Source organism: Bos taurus, chromosome 8, assembly GCF_002263795.3.
Source record: "Bos taurus isolate L1 Dominette 01449 registration number 42190680 breed Hereford chromosome 8, ARS-UCD2.0, whole genome shotgun sequence".
NCBI classification, from domain to species: Eukaryota; Metazoa; Chordata; class Mammalia; order Artiodactyla; family Bovidae; genus Bos; species Bos taurus.
This window is the reverse complement of record NC_037335.1, coordinates 22,601,052-22,620,597: the sequence shown is the minus strand read 5'-3', so window position 1 is coordinate 22,620,597 and position 19,546 is coordinate 22,601,052. Positions and strand designations below refer to the sequence as shown.

The 19,546-nt window shown below is 43.6% G+C and overlaps 1 protein-coding gene across 1 annotated transcript; it reads left to right on the top strand.

The window, feature by feature from the left end:
* The first annotated feature begins 10,851 nt into the window (after positions 1 to 10,851).
* Positions 10,852 to 12,164, top strand: IFNT2 (interferon tau). Its single transcript, NM_001015511.4, has one exon. The coding sequence runs from the start codon at positions 11,145 to 11,147 to the stop codon at positions 11,730 to 11,732; it is 588 nt and encodes a 195-aa protein (NP_001015511.3). The 5' UTR covers positions 10,852 to 11,144; the 3' UTR covers positions 11,733 to 12,164.
* The last annotated feature ends 7,382 nt before the right edge of the window (positions 12,165 to 19,546 follow it).

Here is a 19,546-nt window from a genome sequence, read left to right as displayed (position 1 = left end):
TATTGAGTCCCTAAGTGACAGACTGTGTAATTCTCACCAAGGAATACAAGTGAATAAAGCAAATGTAGTTCCTACTGCATGGAAACTCTCAGTCTTACAGAGAAGAGGACATAAAAACAGTATTATTTTATTTCAATTATACTAAAGACTGCAAAGAGAAGTAAAGGAAAGAATGTTCTCACATGGGAAGCATTAGGTACATATGATACTGGAATGACAAATAATATTATATATCTTTCTAAGCTGCCTGCAGGGCTTCCCTGATAACTCAGCTGGTAAAGAATCTACCTGCAGAGCAGGAGACCCTGGTTCAATTCCTGGGTCAGAAGATGGCTTGAGGAAGGGATAGGCTACCTACCCACTCCTGTATTCTTGGGCTTCCCTGGTGGTTCAGTCGCTAAAGAATCTGCCTGCAATGTAGGAGACCTAGGTTGGGATGATCCCCTGGAAGAGGGCTGGGCTACCCACTCCAGTATTCTAGTCTGGAGAATCCCCATGCACAGAGGAGCCTGGAGGGCTATAGCCCATGGGGTCCCAAAGAGGCCACCACAACGAACCACACAGTACAGAAAGTCAATGAATTCTCTTTACTTAGTTTCAAGTCACCAAAATCTGGGGAGACTATTTTAGATAGGTGTTACCTAAAACATAATTATTTCTATAGAGTTTACCTAAAAGCTCTTTTTTTCCCTTACTTTAAGAGATCAGAGAACATTAAAGTTCCAGAGAGCCAGGTAGAACACTTACATGGCAAAGGCACAAGAGAAATACCAATTCCTTCCAGAAAGCTGGCTTAACCAATTATAAAAGGCTCACTTTGATACAGTAGCAGAGCTAGCAGAGGCCATTGTTCTCCAGACCTCTGGGCAGCTCCCATTCAATGAGGACAGCCACCCAAAGGCCCCACATCCTAGTGGACAGCCACCCAGGGATTTCCCTGTTGCTTCTGGGATTCCCCCTGCAATTCTTGGGCACCGTATGGTAGTGGATGGCCACCTCAGGAGTACCTTACAGCTTGGGGATTGCAGCCAGCAACGTTTGGGCCCCCTCGGTTAGTGGACAGCCACCTCAGGATCACCCAGCAACTTTTGGGCCCCACGTGCTACTGGATGCCCCTAATAACTTTCCTTTCCCCATCCTGTCTCTGGGCACTCACAGGAGTTTCTGCCGTCTCCTGGCTGCCACCGATTGTTGGGTTGTACCCTGCAGGCTTACAAGACCTGTGTTTGCCCAGCTTTGAGACCAAAGAAAGAATCTGCCATCAAGAACAGAGGCAGGGATGGTTTAATGGATGGGAGGCACTTACATGTGCTGCCCCAGGACATGAAGCAAGGTGCTGGAGCAACACCCCACCATGTGTGGTGCACTGGGGGTGGGAAGTATTAATACATGGTGACAGGCTTCATTCTGAGAGCAATGGAGGGGTGGGGAGTAGAGGGTGGGGAAGTGGGGAATGGGGAAGGAGGGAGAGGCACATGTGGGAGGAGAGTGCTGGTCCTAGGGGTGAGATCAGTTTGGCCCATTAGTTATCATGGAAACCAGTAGAGGGACACGTCCCTCACCACCCCTTTGACAAAAGAGATCAAATCTGGGGACTGGGACAAGTGCAGAGAAAAGCCAGTCATGTGCATAGGGTGTACTGTGGGGCAGGGGATGTACAGATAGTAAGAAAACAGACATCCTGAGTGGCCTGACCATACATAATTTATTGCGAAAAATCACCAGTGATCATCTGGGCCTTCAGAGTATTTTGCTGGTAAAGGTTTGAACTATCCTGAGAATTACTGCAGTGTGGCACAAAGACAGTGAGTGTGCAAGGGCTTTTGAAAATGGCATTGATAGACTTGCCTGACACGGGGTTGTCACAAACTTTCAGTGTGTTAAAAATGCAATTATCTGGGAAATGGGATAAAACAAATGATGCCGCTACTTCCTCACAATGTGGCAATTCCCAGTATGCTCTCCAGATTCACTGGTCCTTCTCCTGCACCAGCCATTCATACAGCTCTTTCCTGTTTCTTTGTGCTTCTGGCTACCGATTTCCCCTTAAGAGTGCAAAGCATAGTGTCACAGTCGTGCCCACTCTTTGCCACCCCATGAACCATAGCCCACCAGGCTCCTCTGTTCATGGGATTCTCCAGGCAGAGTACTGGAGTGGATTGCCATTTCCTTCTCCAGGGGATCTTCCCCACCCAGGGATCAAACCTGGGTCTCCCACATTGGAGGCAGATTCTTTACTGTCTGAGCCACAAGGGAAGCCCTGACAGTGCAAAGCCACCACTTAAAAGTTTGAGTCAAAGTTCTAGGCTTTTCAGAAACTCTTATGTAAGAGGTTATTGTTTTTCTTGAGATGAATACTTTTGGGAATGAGAGAATGTCCTTGTTACAATACTGTAACAACAGCCTTGGCCAAAATGGACTAGAAAGCAGGATCCCTTTTCCTCTTGAGGCTACTAAAAATAATTACGGGGGAAGCGTGCCACCTACCGGCCCAGATGGACTAGGACACTGATCAAGTCTGTAGAACAGGCTTCTTGCTCTTCTAGGCAGAAGTCTGCCTTCTTATTAGCATTTTCTTCAGAACTAGGGGAAGATTATTTTTTCTGGAAATAACTGAACCAATAACTTGAAAAAGCCTGCTTCCTTAGCTTTCGTATTTTAGAGAGGAAAATACTCCCAGCTGCAGGCAGGACATGTCTTGGCCTAAGGAAGCTGCGTGCAGAGAAAGGTCAGGACGTGTTTCTCGCTTCCAGGCTGCTCATCTGGCCAAGGTTGCACATTCATCATTTGCTTTACCTACTTTAACACCCTTGGAGCCTTCACCATGGCATTCTAGGTAGGGAAATGCAAGGGGAATCAGAGGAAATAGCTCCTGTTTGAAGGCGCATTAACTCATTCCTAAACAGTACATTGTTCTTTGCTTGACTTCTGGAGAAAACTCTCAATGTCCCTTTGAATAATATCTGCACTTGCATCCACCTTCCACCTTCCACCTTGACTCAGTAGTAAGAGAGAACACAGACACCAATGAGGCTATTTCAGAAAATACAATCGTTGGCAACCAATAACCTGGGGTGCAGCTACTTGGGTAGAATTGAGAACTAGTAAGGTAATGAACTACAGTAATTGAGGAAGTAAACCAGGAAGAGAGAGCGAGAGTGTGTGTGTGTGAGTGTGTGTGTGTGTGTGTGTGTGTGTGTGTGTGCTGATCAAGTAGCAGGGAATGGCTTCAATATAGACTAGATCTCTCAAATCTCTGCTTCAGGTTACAGACTGCATCTTTAGATTGCTTCTCTCCAATTAAGGGATGGGAGAGCTGATAGCTTATGGTGAAGAATGTAGGATTCCTGATCTCTGAAGATTTAGCTCCGGAAGCAGCGACCATGCTGATCACTCAAGAGCTTTTGTATAGCAGAGTTTCATTAAAGTATAAAAAGAGAGAAAGCTTCTGACATAGACATCAGAAGGGGGATGGAGAGTGCCCCACTCCCTAGCCTTAGCGAGGGAGCTATATACTTTTTTAATTGCTTATTACAATACATCAAAAGAATGTCTCAAAGTTTAAAGATCTTACTAGACAAACTCCCACCAAATACATTTTAAGATAATGAGATTAGAACTAACAATAGAAAGATCTTACCAGACCCACTCCAATAACATACATCTTAAGATAAATTACAAGGTTCTAGTTACAGAGAAACATATCCTAGAGCAAGATACACTGTTCTATTGACTAAGACACAGCAATGTAGAAAAAAAGTTTGTTCTTTTCTTCTCCTTGAGAACTCCAGAACCCTATCTCCACCTGGAGAGCCCCAAACCGCTCTCTCGTCCTTGGGGACCCCAGACTTCCTATCAATCTGCCTGGGAATTGACACGTTCAGAGACCTTTAATTTCTAGGTGAAACACATGTCAGTTGCTCATTTGAGTATGACTCTCTTGCAACTCCGTGGACTATACAAAGGGAAAGTTTTTTCTCAAGGCAAGAATATTGAGGTGGTTTGCCAGTCCTTCTCCAGTGGACCACATTTCGTCACTTATGACCAACCTAGACAGCATTTCAAACAGCAGGGACATTACTTTGGCAACAAAAGTCTGTCTAGTCAAGGCTATGGTTTTTCCAGAGGTCAAGTATGGATGTGATAGTTAGACCATAAAGAAAGCTGAGTGCCAAAGAATTGATGCTTTTGAACTGGGCTATTGGAAAAAACTCTTGAGAGTCCCTTGGACTGCAAGGAGATTCAGCCAGTTTAACCTAAAGAAATCAATCCTGAATATTCATTGGAAGGACTGATGCTGAAGCTGAAACTCCAATACTTTGGCCACCTGATGCGAAGAACTGACTCCTTGGAAAAGATCCTGATGCTGGGAAAGATTGAAGGCAGGAGGAGAAGGGGATGACAGAGGATGAGATAGTTGGATGGCATCACCGATTCCATGGACATGAGTTTGAGTCAATTCTTGGAGTTGGTGATGGACAGGGAGGCCTGGCCTGCTGCAGTCCATGGGGTCGCAGTGAGTCAGACACGACTGAGTGACTGAACCGAAAAGGACTGTACCCGCTAAGCTCTTCCTTTCATGGAATTCTTCAGACAAGAAAACTGGAGCGGATTGTCATTTCCTTCTCCTGTATGTTAAGTAACTTTTGTTCTTTTTTTTTTTTTTCTTTCTTCAACACTCTGGGGACAATTTTCGGGCAAGACTACGTGGATAATTTTTGGACTCATCTGGCTGTCTTTGTGGGGGCTCCCCAGGTGGCACTGGTGCTAAAGAACTCACCTGCCACTGCAAGAGACATAAGAGACCTGGGTTTGATCCCTGGGTCATGAAGATCCTCTGGAGGAGGAAATGGCAACCCACTCCAGTACTCTTGCATGAAGAATCCCATGGACGGGGGAGGCTGTCCACTGGGTCTCAAAGAGTCAGACATGACTGAAGTAACTCAGCACGCACAGATGCCTGTCTTGTGACTGCTTAACATCCTTCAAATCCTATGATTCTTCCACTGTTTGGCTGAGCTTTTTTAGATTTAACTTACATGTTGCTATTTTGTCAGCTGAAAAGTCACTTATCTTTTTTCACTTCCATGACAGATATACATATGCTTTATGTTCAGATATACAAATGTTTTATTTTCTCCACAAACAACTATCGTTTTGCTTTCTAAGTAAGTTGAAAGGAGAAACAAAATATCTCAAGTCTTGAAGATCACAGAAAATGAGGTGAAGCCCCTCTGCCATTCTTTTATTTCCCTTTGTATTAACCCGAGGATGAAAATGCAACCCAGGAGGAGAGAAGCAAACACCGACCAGCAAATCACTATGTAAAATATAAGTCCTAAATCTTTTGTTGTTATTTAAATTTAATATGAAACATCATGAGTTTGTAAAGAAACAAAGCTATTTCTCCCTGACACAGCCTGGGCCTCATGGCTCTGCATTCTGAGCATGAGACAGAGATGGATAGACAAGTCAGCCCAACAGATGGATGTACCGCATGAACAAGTAAAGGTCACTTTTTTCCATCACTTTTATGCTTCTATTAATACATAACACCATCACTGAATTCCCTATAGCCAACTCAGAAATTCTGAGATAAACAAATGTTCAACACTTTAAGTAAAAGAGTTGAGCGATAAAAGCTGTAGTGGCAAAATAAAAATTGTCTACTAAAGGTGTAACTATGGCAATTGGATCATGCCTCCACCTACATAGACAGAAACACACTTTATCTCTCAGTATCGGAGGGCTGCTGACCCTTGATACCTGGGGACACAGGTCAGAAGAGGTCATCACTGAGAACTCGGGTCCTTCACAGGAACACTCTAGGGAGAGAGTAGGGACCCTGGAAAATGAATGATTTTGCAAACAAAGAGACAAGCCCCCTCCACAGTAGAATTCTGAAGTTCAGGATGTGTTAAGCCTGCTCACATGAGTGATCCCAGAAAGTTTGGGCTGAGGACACTGTCATTCCAGATGAAAAGTGCTATTAGAGGTGAAAACTATACCTTGTGAGTGAGGCAGTGTTGGAAATACAATTATCTTTGTTTAGAATCTTCACATTTAAGTGCACTAGAAAGGGGCTGAGGGACTCTGACCTCCTATGTACAAGGTAAGGAGAGAAAAAATGCAGTTCAGAGTCAAGGAAAAATTTTGTTCCTGACACAAAGAAAAGGAATCTTTACATATTTTAAAACATGTACATAAGTATGTACATGTGTGTAAGTCTTTACATACCTAGATAATGTCAGCCTTTATTTAATTTCTCATGTATATGGTATCCATTTGGAGTGACAAATACAAGGTTTAAGGGGAAAACTGAACTTCTATTGTAAAAATTAAAACTATAGATTCATTACATTTTCTGGGTCAAATAGAAAATGTCTAAATGAAAACACAAAATGGACGTGAGAAAACATTTTCAGAAAACTTCTGAAAATGAGTACTGTCTTCCCTATTGAAAGCCTTGCTTTAAGTTTACTATTCCCTTTGAATAATAACTGCTCTTGCATCCCTTCCATTATCCTCGGGAGTAAGAGAGAACACAGACACAAATAAGGGAATTTCAGAGAACACAACTGTTGCCAACCAATAGCCTGGGATGTGTCTATTTAGGCAGAATTGAGAACTATTAAAGAAATCTAATTGTAATTCAGGAATTAACCACGATGTGTATGTGCGTGTGTGTGCGTGCATGTGTGTGTGTGTGCGTTTGCTTAGACAGTGGGGAAGGGCTTCAGTTTAGCCTAGATCTATCAAATCTCTGCCTCAATTTACAGACTTGTCTTTACATTGCTTCTCTCCAACTGACAAATGAGAGGGCTCTCTAATTCATATGTGAAAGAAGTTTTGTTCCTTTTCTTCTTCCTTCAGCATTTGGGGCCCCTTTTGGGGGCACGACTACATGTACAATTTTTGGTCTCACCTGGCCATCTTTGTGGAGGCTTCCCAAGTGACACCAGTGGTAAAGAACCTGCCTGCCAAACCAGGAGACATAAAGACCAGGGTGTGATGCCTGGGTCAGGAAGATTCCCTGGAAGAGGAAATGGTAACCCACTCCAGTATTCTTGCCTGGAGAATCCCATGGGCAGACAGACGTGACAGAAGCGACTTAGCACGTGCACATGGCTGTCTTTGAGACTGTTGGACAACTTTCAAATATTATGATTCCTTCCATTTTTTGGTTGACCTTCTTTAGATTTAACTTACACTTTGCCATAGCGTCAGCAAAAGAGGCATTTGTCTATATTCTCTTTCATGGACTTCAAAGTTATATTTGTTTTATTTTTGTCCACAAACAGCCATCAAGTTTTGTCTTTCAGGAAAGTTGACATGAGAAACAAAAAATCTCTCATCTTAAAAATCACAGAAAATATGGTGACGCCCTCTGCCATTCTTTTCCTTCCTTTTTCATTAACCCTAGGATGAAATGTAAAGGAACACAGCAGGAGAGAGACAAACTGGCCAGTAAATCAATATGCAGAAAATAAGTTCTTAAATTTTTTTTGCTGTTCTTTAAATTTAAAACAAAACATCAAGAATAAGTATAGAAACAAGGCTATGTCTCCCTGACACAGCCTGGGCCTCACTGCTCTGCATTCTGAGCATGAGACAGAGATGGATCAACAAGACAGCCCAACAGAAAGATGTAGACTGAATGAACAACCGAAGTGCACTGATTTCTGTGACAGAAGCTTTTGATATTACATTACATCATCACTGAATTCCCTATACCCGACGCAGAAATTCTGAGCAAAACAAATCTTGAACACTTTAAGTAAAAGACTTGAACGATAAAAGCTGTAGTGGCCAAATAAAAATTGTCTACCAAAGGTGTAACAATTTCCATTGGACAATGCCTCCACGTACTTAGCTCTCCGCACTTTATCTCTCAGCATTTGAGGGCTGCTGACACTTGATACCTGGGGACATGGATCAGGAGAAGAGGAGGTCATCACTGAGAACTCCCCTCCTTCACACAAACACTGCATGGGAGAGGGTGGGGATGCTGGAAGATGAATGATTTTGCAAACAAAGAGACAAGTCCCTCCACAGTAGAATTCTGAAGTTCTCAGGATGCAGTTAGCCTGCCCTCATGGGTGAGGCCCAGAGAGTTTGGTTGAGGACACTGTCATTCCAGAGGAAAAGTGCTACTAGAGGTGATAACCACCTTGTGAGTGAGGTGGTGCTGGAAAGACAATTAATTACCTTGGAATTAGAATCTTCACACCTACATGCACCAGAAAAGAAGCAGGGTTCCTGGTGGGGATATTGGCACAGCCAGTGCAAGACTATAAAAGTGAAAGTGAAGTCTCTCAGTCATGTCCGACTCTTTGCAACTCCAAGGACTGTAGCCTACTACGTTCCTCCGTACATGGGCTTTTCTAGGCAAGAATACTAGAGTGGGTTGCCATTTTCTTCTCCAATAGATCTACCATAAAAAGCAGGTTGAAAGAAACCGTCATGTCTTGTATATTGTTCCTGACTGTTGATCTGGAGCCTATTATACACAGTGAAGTAAGTCAGAAAAAAACAGCAAAAGAGACATAGATGCAAGGAACAGAATTTTGGACTCCATGTGAGAAGGTGAGGGTGGGATGATTTGAGAGAATAGCATTGAAATATGTAATATACCGTATGTGACGTAGATCGCCAGTCCTGGTGTTATGAATGTGACACGGCGCTCAGGGTTGGTGCGCTGGGACCACACTGAGGGAATGGGACAGGGAGGGTGGCAGGAGGGGTGTTCAGGATAGGGGACACATGTACGCCCATGGGTGATTCATGTCAGTGTATGGCAAAAACCACTACAATATTGTAAAGTAAGTAGCCTCCAATTAAAATAAATAAGTTAATATAAAAAACATAAAGAAATAATGACAACCTAAAAGTTGAAAGTTATGCTTTATTTGATGGGAATTCGGCAGGCAGTATATCAATTCACCCTGAGAGATTGCTCCAAGGAGGAGAGGGGAAGAGTCAGGTTATATAGGAGTTTGCAAGAAAGGGGAGGTAGTCTGAACATCAAAGTAGTTTTGCGAATTAAAGAAAACCAGCTATCTCAAGTTAAGGAATTTAGCACTTTTCCTTTGTATGGGAAGAGGCAAGTGTCTGGGCTCACTGAAAACATTCCTTTCCTCAATCTCAGCTCTCCTGGGGCACCTTTCCTTGCATTTTCTTGCATCTTGCATTTTTTCACTTCCTGAGTTGCCTTGGGCTCACCTTAGGGAGTAGCTGCAATTTGGTAGCTGTTGAAAAGGCAGAGGAACCAGAGATCAAATGGCCAACAATCAAATTCCCATCATGGAAAAAGGAAGAGAGTTCCAGAAAAACAATCTATTTCTGCTTTATTGACTATGACAAAGCCTTTGACTGTCTGGATCACAATAAACTCTAGAATATTCTGAAAGAGATGGGAAAACTAGAACACCTGACCTGCCTCTTTAGAAACCTATATGCAGGTCAGGAAGCAACAGTTAGAACTGGACATGGAAAAACAGACTGGTTCCAAATAGGAAAAGGAGTACATCAAGGCTGTATGTTGTCACCCTGCTTATTTATCTTATATGCAGAGGACAGCGTGAGAAATGCTGGGCTGGAAGAAGCACAAGCTGGATTCAAGAATCCTGGGAGAAATATCAATAACCTCAGATATGCAGATGACACCAACCCTTATGGCAGAAAGTGAAGAGGAACTAAAAAGCCTCTTGATGAAAGTGAAGAGGAGAGTGAAAACGTTGGCTTAAAGCTCAACATTCAGAAAACGAAGATCATGGCATCTGGTCCCATCACTTCATGGGAAATAGATGGGGAAACAGTGTCAGACTTTATTTTTTGGGGCTCCAAAATCACTGCAGATGGTGATTGCAGCCATGAAATTAAAAGACGCTTACTCCTTGGAAGGAAAGTTATGACCAACCCAGATAGCATAGTAAAAAGCAGAGACATTACTTGGCCAATAAAAGTCCGTCTAGTCAAGGCTATGGTTTTTCCTGTGGTCATGTATGGATTTGAGTGTTGGATTGTGAAGAAAGCTGAGCGCCAAAGAATTGATGCTTTTGAACTGCGGCGTTGGAGAAGACTCTTGAGAGTTTCTTGGACTACAAGGAGATCCAAGTCCATCCTAAAGGAGATCAGTCTTGGGTGTTCTTTGGAAGGACTGATACCAAAGCTGAAACTCCAATACTTTGGCCACCACATGTGAAGAGTTGACTCACTGGAAAAGACTCTGATGCTGGGAGGGATTGGGAGCAGGAGGAAAAGGGGACAACAGAGGATGAGATGGCTGGATGGCATCACCGACTTGATGCACGTGAGGTTGGGTGAACTCTGGGAGTTGGTGATGGACAAGGAGGCCTAATATGCTGCAATTCATGGGGTCACAAAATTGGGACAAAACTGAGAGACTGAACTGAACTGAGCCCACAGGTGTATTCCCCCTCCCTGAGCGCCCTGGAGGGCTGGAAACTCTTGATGACTGTGTCATCCTGGTTTACTGATATGGCGGGAAATACTCCACTCTCGTGATCTTGTGGCCCCAGTGAAATGTAATCTCAGGAACCTGAATGAATGTTCTCAAAAGAACAGAAACAACTGAGTAGTTCATTCACCCTTAATTACAAGCTTATCCTCTGTGAGACAGAAAAGAAAATACAAACATCAATATGGCCTGAGTGACTCTGCATTCCTATGTGTAAGATAAGGAGGGAAAAATGCAGTTAAGAATCAATGGAAAATTATATTCCTGACATAAGATAAACAAAAGGAATGTTTATATATATTATACCTAAATTTGTACATAATAACTATGTACACATCTATAAGTCTTTGCATACTTACATAACTTCAGCCTTTATTTAGTTTCTCATTTAATTGATATACATTTACATTGACAAACCCAAATTTTATTGGGAAAATTAAATTTCTACTGTAAAAATTAAGAGTTTAGATTGACTACATTTCCTAGGTCAAACAGAAAATATCTAACTGAAAACACAAACAGGAAGTGAGAGAGAAATTTTCGGATAATGAGTACCGTCTTCCCTATTTAAAAGCCTTGCTTAGAACGATCATCATCAGAGAACCTACCTGAAGGTTCACCCAGACCCCATCTCAGCCAGCCCAGCAGCAGCCACATCTTCCCCATGGCCTTCGTGCTCTCTCTACTGATGGCCCTGGTGCTGGTCAGCTACGGCCCGGGACGATCTCTGGGTTGTTACCTGTCTGAGGACCACATGCTAGGTGCCAGGGAGAACCTCAGGCTCCTGGCCCGAATGAACAGACTCTCTCCTCATCCCTGTCTGCAGGACAGAAAAGACTTTGGTCTTCCTCAGGAGATGGTGGAGGGCAACCAGCTCCAGAAGGATCAGGCTATCTCTGTGCTCCATGAGATGCTCCAGCAGTGCCTCAACCTCTTCTACACAGAGCACTCGTCTGCTGCCTGGAACACCACCCTCCTGGAGCAGCTCTGCACTGGGCTCCAACAGCAGCTGGAGGACCTGGACGCCTGCCTGGGCCCAGTGATGGGAGAGAAAGACTCTGACATGGGAAGGATGGGCCCCATTCTGACTGTGAAGAAGTACTTCCAGGGTATCCATGTCTACCTGAAAGAAAAAGAATACAGTGACTGCGCCTGGGAAATCATCAGAGTGGAGATGATGAGAGCCCTCTCTTCATCAACCACCTTGCAAAAAAGGTTAAGAAAGATGGGTGGAGATCTGAACTCACTTTGAGATGACTCTCGCTGACTAAGATGCCACATCACCTTCGTACACTCACCTGTGTTCATTTCAGAAGACTCTGATTTCTGCTTCAGCCACCGAAATCATTGAATTACTTTAACTGATACTTTGTCAGCAGTAATAAGCAAGTAGATATAAAAGTACTCAGCTGTAGGGGCATGAGTCCTTAAGTGATGCCTGCCCTGATGTTATCTGTTGTTGATTTATGTATTCCTTCTTGCATCTAACATACTTAAAATATTAGGAAATTTGTAAAGTTACATTTCATTTGTACATCTATTAAAATTTCTAAAACATGTTTACCATTTTGTGTTATTAAATTTGTCCTTTGTTCTATTTATTAAATCAAAGAAAATGAGTTTCTTTACTCAAAAACTTTATTATTATTATTATTATTAAAACTTTATTAAAGAATGGGTGGTTACATTTGTTTATTCATTCATTCCATTCATATTATGCATATACATTGAGTACCTACGTGACAGACTGTGTAATTCTCACCAAGGAATACAAGTGAATAAAGCAAATGTAGTTCCTACTGCATGGAAACTCTCAGTCTTTCAGAGAAGAGGACATAAAAACAGTATTATTTTATTTCAATTATACTAAGGACTGCAAAGAGAAGTAAAGGAAAAGAATGTCCTCACACAGGAGGTTTTAGGTCCAAATGATGCTGAAAAGACAAATAATATTATATATCTTTCTAAACTGCCTCAGGGCTTCCCTGGTAACTCAGCTAGTAAAGAATGCGCCTGCAGAACTGAAGACCCCTGTTCGATTCCTGGTTCAGGAAGATCCCTTTTAGAAGGGATGGGCTATCTAACCACTCAAGTATTCTTGGGCTTCCCTGGTGGTTCAATTGGTAAAGAATCTGCGTGCAATGCCGGAGACCTGGGTTGGCAAGATCCCCTGGAGGAGGGTTAAGCAACCCACTCCAGTATTCTTGTCTGGAGGATCCCCATGGCCAGAGGAGCCTGGAGGGCTGTAGCCCATGGGTTCCCAAAGAGTGCAACACAATGAGGCACATGGCACAGAAAGGCAATGAGTTCTCTTAACTTAGTTTCAAGTTACCAAAATCCAGGGTAACGTTCTTAGATAGATGTTACCTAAACATAATTATACCTATAGTTTACCTAAAAGCACTTTTTTCTCCTTACTCTTAAAAATCACAGATGATTAGTTCCAGAGAGCCCAGGTAGATCATTTACAATGGCCAAAGGCAAAGGTAAACTGCCTCAGGGCTTCCCTGGTAACTCAGCTAGTAAAGAATGCGCCTGCAGAACTGAAGACCCCTGTTCGATTCCTGGTTCAGGAAGATCCCTTTTAGAAGGGATGGGCTATCTAACCACTCAAGTTCTTGGGCTTCCCTGGTGGTTCAATTGGTAAAGAATCTTGTGTGCAATGCCGGAGACCTGGTTGGCAAGATCCCTGGAGGAGGGTTAAGCAACCCACTCCAGTATCTTGTCTGGAAATCCCCATGGCCAGAGGAGCCTGGAGGGCTGTAGCCCATGGGTTCCCAAAGAGTGCAACACAGTGAGCACACGGCACAGAAAGGCAATGAGTTCTCTTAACTTAGTTTCAAGTTACCAAAATCCAGGGTGACGTTCTTAGATAGATGTTACCTAAACATAATTATATCTATAGTTTACCTAAAGCACTTTTTTCTCCTTACTCTTAAAAATCACAGATGATTTAGTTCCAGAGAGCCAGGTAGATCATTTACATGGCAAAGGCACAAGAGAAACACCAATTCCTTCCAGAAAGCTGGCTTAACCAATTACAAAAGGCTCACTTTGAAACAGTAGCAGAGCTAGCAGAGGCCATTGTTCTCCAGATCTCTGGGCAGCCCCCATTCAACAAGGACAGCCCCTGAAAGGCTGCATGTCCTAGTGGACAGCCACCCAGGGATTTCCCTGCTGCTGCTGGGATTCCCTCTGCAATTCTTGGGCACCATATGGTAGTGGATGGCCACCTCAGGAGTACCCTACAGCTTGGGGATTACAGCCAGCAACTTTTGGGCCCCCTCGGTTAGTGGACAGCCACCTCAGGATCATCCAGCAACTTTTGGGCCCCACATGCTAGTGGATGCCCCCAATAACTTTCCATCCCCCCATCCTTTATCTTGGCACTCACAGGAGTTTCTCCCAATCCTGCCTGTCACCAATTGTTGGGTTGTACCCTGCAGGCTTACAAGACCTATGTTGGCCCAGCTTCGAGACCAAAGAAAGAATCTCCCGTCAAGAACAGAGACAGGGATACTTTAATGGATGGGAGGCGCTCACATGTCTGAAGCAAGGTCCTGGAGCAACAACCCCACCATGAGTGGTGCACTGGGGGTGGGAAGTACTAATACATGGTGACAGGCTTCATTCTGAGAGCAATGGAGGGGTGGGGAGTAGAGGGTGGGGAAGTGGGGAATGGGGAAAGAGGGAGAGGCACGTGGGTGAGGAGAGTGCTGGTCCTAGGGGTGAGATCAGGTGGGCTCATTAGTTATCATGGAAAGCAGTAGAGGGACACGCTCCTCACTACCCCTTTGATAAAAAAGATCAAATTTGGGGCCTGGGACAGGTACAGAGAAAAGCCAGTCATGTGCATAGGGTGTACTGGTGGGGCAGGGGATGTACAGAGAGTAAGAGAACAGTCATCCTGAGTGGCCTGACCATACATATATACCTTAATTTAAAAAATACTTTATTGCTAAATTTCGCCAGTGATCAACTGGACCTTCAAATTGTTTTGTTGGTGAACATTTGAACTATCCTGAGAATTACTGCAGTGTGGCACAAAGACAGTGAGTGTGCAAGGGCTGTTGAAAGTGGCATTGATAGACTTGCTTGACACGGGGTTGTCAGAAACCTTCAATGTATAAAAAATGCAATTACTGGGAAATGGGATAAAACAAAGTATGCCAGTACTTCCTCACAGTGTGGCAATTCCCAGTATGCTCCCCAGATTCACTGGTCCTTCCCCTGCACCAGCCATTCATACAGCTCTTTCCTGTTTGTGGTTCTGGCCACCGATTTTCCCTTAAGAGTGCAAAGCATAGTCACTCAGTCGTGCCAACTCTTTGCCACCCCATGAACCACAGCCCACCAGGCTCCTCTGTCCATGGGATTCTCCAGGCAGAATACTGGAGTGGATTGCCATTTCCTTCTCCAGGGAACCTTCCCCACCCAGGGATCAAACCTGGGTCTCCCACATTGGAGGCAGATTCTTTACTGTCTGAGCCACAAGGGAAGCCCTGACAGTGCAAAGCTACCACTTACAAGTTTGAGGGAAAGTTCTAGGCTTTTAAGAAACTGTTAAATAAGTGGTTATTGTTTTTCTTGAGATGAATATTTTTGGGAATGAATGTCCTTGTTACAAGAGCTCAAGGAGGACCTTTCCTGGAAAGAACTGACACCAATAACTTGAAAAAGCCTGCTTCCTAAGCTTTTGTATTTTAGAGAGGAAAATACTCCCAGCTTCAGGCAGGACATGTCTTGGCCTAAGGAAGCTGCATGGAGAGAAAGGTCAGGATGTGTTTCTCGCTTCCAGGCTGCTTATCTGGCCAAGGTTGCACGTTCATCATTTGCTTTACCTACTTTAACACCCTTGAGCCTTGACCATGGCATTCTGGCTAGGAAAATACAAGGGAAATCAGCGGAAATAGCTCCTGTTTGAAGGTGCATTAACTCTTTCCTAAAATGTACATTGTCAGTTCCTTGACTTCAGTTGAAAATTCTCAATGTCCCTTTGAATAATAACTGCACTTGCATCCTTTCCCACCTTGAGTCAGTAGTATGAGAGAGAAGTCACTCAGTTGTGTCCGACTTATGTGATCTCATGGACTGTAGCCTCCGAGGCTCCTCCGTCCATGGGATTCTCCAAGCAGAATACTGGAGTGGGTTGCCATTTCCTTCTCCAAGGATCTTCCCATCCCAGGTATCAAACCGGCATCTCCTATATTGTAGGCAGATGCCTTTACCATCTGAGCCATCAGAGAAGTCTATAAGAGACCAAACAGAAACAAATAAGGGGATTTCAGAGAATACAATTATTGCCAACCAATAACCTGTGGTGTACCTACTTGAGTCCAATTGAGAACTAGTAAGGTAATGGCATACTGTAAATGAGGAAGTTAACCTGGAAGAGAGAGAGAGAGTGTGTGTGTATGGGTTTACTGATCAAGCAGCGGGGAAGGGCTTCAATATAGACTAGATCTCTCAAATCTCTGCTTCAGGTTACAGACTTCATCTTTAGATTGCTTCTCTGCAATTAATGGATGAGAGGGCTGACAGCTTACCGTAAAGGATGTCGGATATCTGATCTCAAAAGAAGATTTAGCTTTGGGACCGGGGACCAGGCTTGATCACTCAAGAGCTTTTGTATAGCAGGGTTTTATTAAAGCATAAAAAGGGACAGAGAAAGCTTCTGACATAGACACCAGAAGGGGGACGGACAGGGCCCCACTCACTAGCCTTAGCAAGGGAGCTATATACTTTTTAATTGGTTATTACAGTAAATCAAGAGAATGTTTCAAGGTTTACAGATCTTACTAGATCCACTCCCACAATATACATTTTAAGATAATGGGATGAGAATTAACAATAGAAAGATCTTATCACACCCACTCCTATAATGTACATCTCAAGATAAGTCAGCAGGTTCTTGCTAAGGAGAAACACATCCTCGAGCAAGATACCTTGTTCTATTAACTAAGACAAAGCGATCATGAAAAAAAGTTTATTTTTTTCTCCTCCTTGAGAACTCCAGACCCTATATCCTCCTGGAGAGTGCCAGACCCCTCTCTCGTCCTTGGGGACCCCAGACTTCTTATCAATTTGCCTAGGAACTGACACTCTCAGACAGCTCTAATTTCTAGGTTAAATACATGTCAGTTGCTCAGTTGAGTACAACCCAGTTGCAACTCCATGGACTGTATCCTTTTCATACTGTTCATGTGATTCTCAAGGCAAGAATACTGAAGTGGTTTGCCATTCCCTTCTCCAGTGGACCACATTTGTCACTTACAACCAACCTAGACAGCATATTAAAAAGCAGAGGCATCACTATGTCAACAAAGGTCCATCTAGTCAAGGCTATGGTTTCTCCAGTAGTCACGTATGGATGTGAGAGTTGGACCATAAAGAAAGCTGAGCACTGAAGAATCGATGCTTTTCAACTGTGGTGTTGGAGAAGACTCTTGAGAGTCTCACTGAATGCAAAGAGATCCAACCAGTCCATCCTAAAGGAAATCTGTCCTGAATATTCATTGGAAGGACTGATGCTGAAGCTCAAACTCCAATACTTTGGCTACCTGATGTGAAGAACTGATGCTTTGAAAACATCCTGATGCTGGGGAATATCAAAGGCGGGACAAGAAGGGGGTGACAGAAGATGAGATGGCTGGATGACTTTACCGACTCAATGGACATGAGTTTGAGTAAGTTCTGGGAGTTGGGGATGGACAGGGAGGCCTGGCATGCTACAGTCCATGGGGTTACAAGACTAAGACACGTCTGAGCAACTGAACTGAAATGGACTGTACCCCACAGGCTCTCGGTCCATGGAATTCTCCAGGCAAGAAAACTGGAGTGGATTGTCATTTCCTTCTCCTGTATATTAAGTAAGTTTTGAGTTATTTTCTCTCTTCCTTCAACACTTTGGGGACACTTTGGGGGGCAAGACTACGTGGATATTTTTGGACTCATCTGGCTGTCTTTGTGGGGCTTCCCAGGTGGCACTGGTGCTAAAGAACCCACCTGCCACTGTAGGAGACATAAGAGACCTGGGTTTGATCCCTGGGTCGGGAAGATCCCCTGGAGAAGGAAATGGAAACCCACTCCAGTATTCTTGCCTGGAGAATCCCATAGACAAGGGAGGATGTTCACTGGGTCCTAAAGAGTCAGACATGACTGAAGCGACTTTGCTCGCACACCAGCTTGTCTTTGTGACTGTTTAACATCCTTTAAATACTACAATTCTTCCACTGTTTGGCTGAGCTTTTTTTAGATTTAACTTGCACTTTGCCATTTGTCAGCAGAAATGTCACTTATCTTTCTTCACTTTCATGACATTCAGAGAGACAGAGAGAGAGAGAGAGAGAGAGAGATATGTTTTATTTTGCCCACAAACACTACTGTTTTGCTTTCTAGGCAAGATCAAATGAGAGACAAAATATCCAGTCTTGAAAATCACAGAAAATGCGGTGAAGCCCCTCTGCCATTCTTTTATTTCCCTTTGTATTAACCCTAGGATGAAATGGAACGTAAGCCAGGAGGAGAGAGACAAACATCGACCAGCAAATCACTATAGAATTATAAGTTCTTAAATCTTTTGTTGTTATTTAAATTTAAAACCAAACATCATGAGTAAGTAATGAAGCAAGGCTATTTCTCCCTGACACAGCCTGGCCTCATGGGTCCACATTCTCAGCACAAAACAGAGATGGATACACAAGTCAGCCCATTCGGATGTATCCCATGAACAACTAAAGGTCACTGGTTTCTGTGATACAAGCTTCTAAGAATATATAACACCACCTCTGAATTCCCTATAGCCAACTCAGAAATTCTGAGGAAAACAAATGTTCAACAGTTTAAATAAAGGTTTGAATAATAGAAGCTGTAGTGGCAAAATAGAAATTGCCTACTAAAGATGTAACTATTACAACTGGATAATGCCTCCACCTAAGTAGTATTCTTACCTGGAAAATCCCATAGACATAAGAGTCTGGAGGACTACAGTCCATAGGGACGCAAAGAATCAGACACAACTGAGCGACTAACACGCACACACATAGACAAAAATACACTTTAGCTCTCAGCATCTTGGTTGCTGACCCTTGATACCAGGGGACACAGGTCAGAAGAGGAGGTCACCACTGAGAACTCGGGTCCTTCACAGAAACACTCCAGGGAGAGGGTGGGGATCCTGGAAGATGAATGATTTTGCAGAGAAAGAGACAGGCCCCTCCATAGTAGATCCTGAACTTCTCAGGATGAGGTAAGCCTACCCTCACGAATGAGTGTCAGAGAGTTTGGGTGAAGGACACTGTCATTCAGACGAATCATGCTATTAGAGGTGAAAACTACCTTGTGAGTGAGGCAGTGTTGGAAATATAATTTATTATCTTGGTTTAGAATCTTCACATTTAAGTGCACAGGAAAGAAACAGGATTCCTGGTCGGGGTATTAGCACAGCCTGTCGAGGACTATGCTGCTGCTGCTGCTAAGTCACTTCAGTCGTGTCCAACACTGTGCAACCTCATAGACAGCAGCCCACCAGGCTCTGACATCCCTAGGATTCTCCAGGCAAGAACACTGGAGTGGGTTGCCATTTCCTTCTCCAGTACATAAAAGTGAAAAGTGAAAGTGAAGTTGCTCAGTCGTGTCCGACTCCTAGGGACCCCATGGACTGCAACCTACCAGGCTCCTCTGTCCACAGGATTTGCCAGGCAAGAGTACTGGAGTGGGTTGCCATTGGACTATAGATCTAGTATAAAAAAATGGTGGAAAGAAACAGTGATGTCTAGTATGTTATTGCTGACTATCAACTTGAAGAAAAGTGCCACAACCTAAATGTTGAGAGTTATGTTTTATTTGGTGGGAATTCAGGAGACAGTATTTCAAGTCACCCTGAGAGAAGTGCTCCAAGGAGCTGGGGGGTGGGGGGAGAGGGGGAGTCAGGTTGTATAGAAGTTTGCAGTACAGGCAGGTAGTCGGAACCTCAAAAGTATTTTTGTGAAGTAGAGAAAACCAGATATCTCAAGTAAAGGAATTTAGCACTTTGCTATGTATGGGAAGATGCAAGAGTGTGTGCTC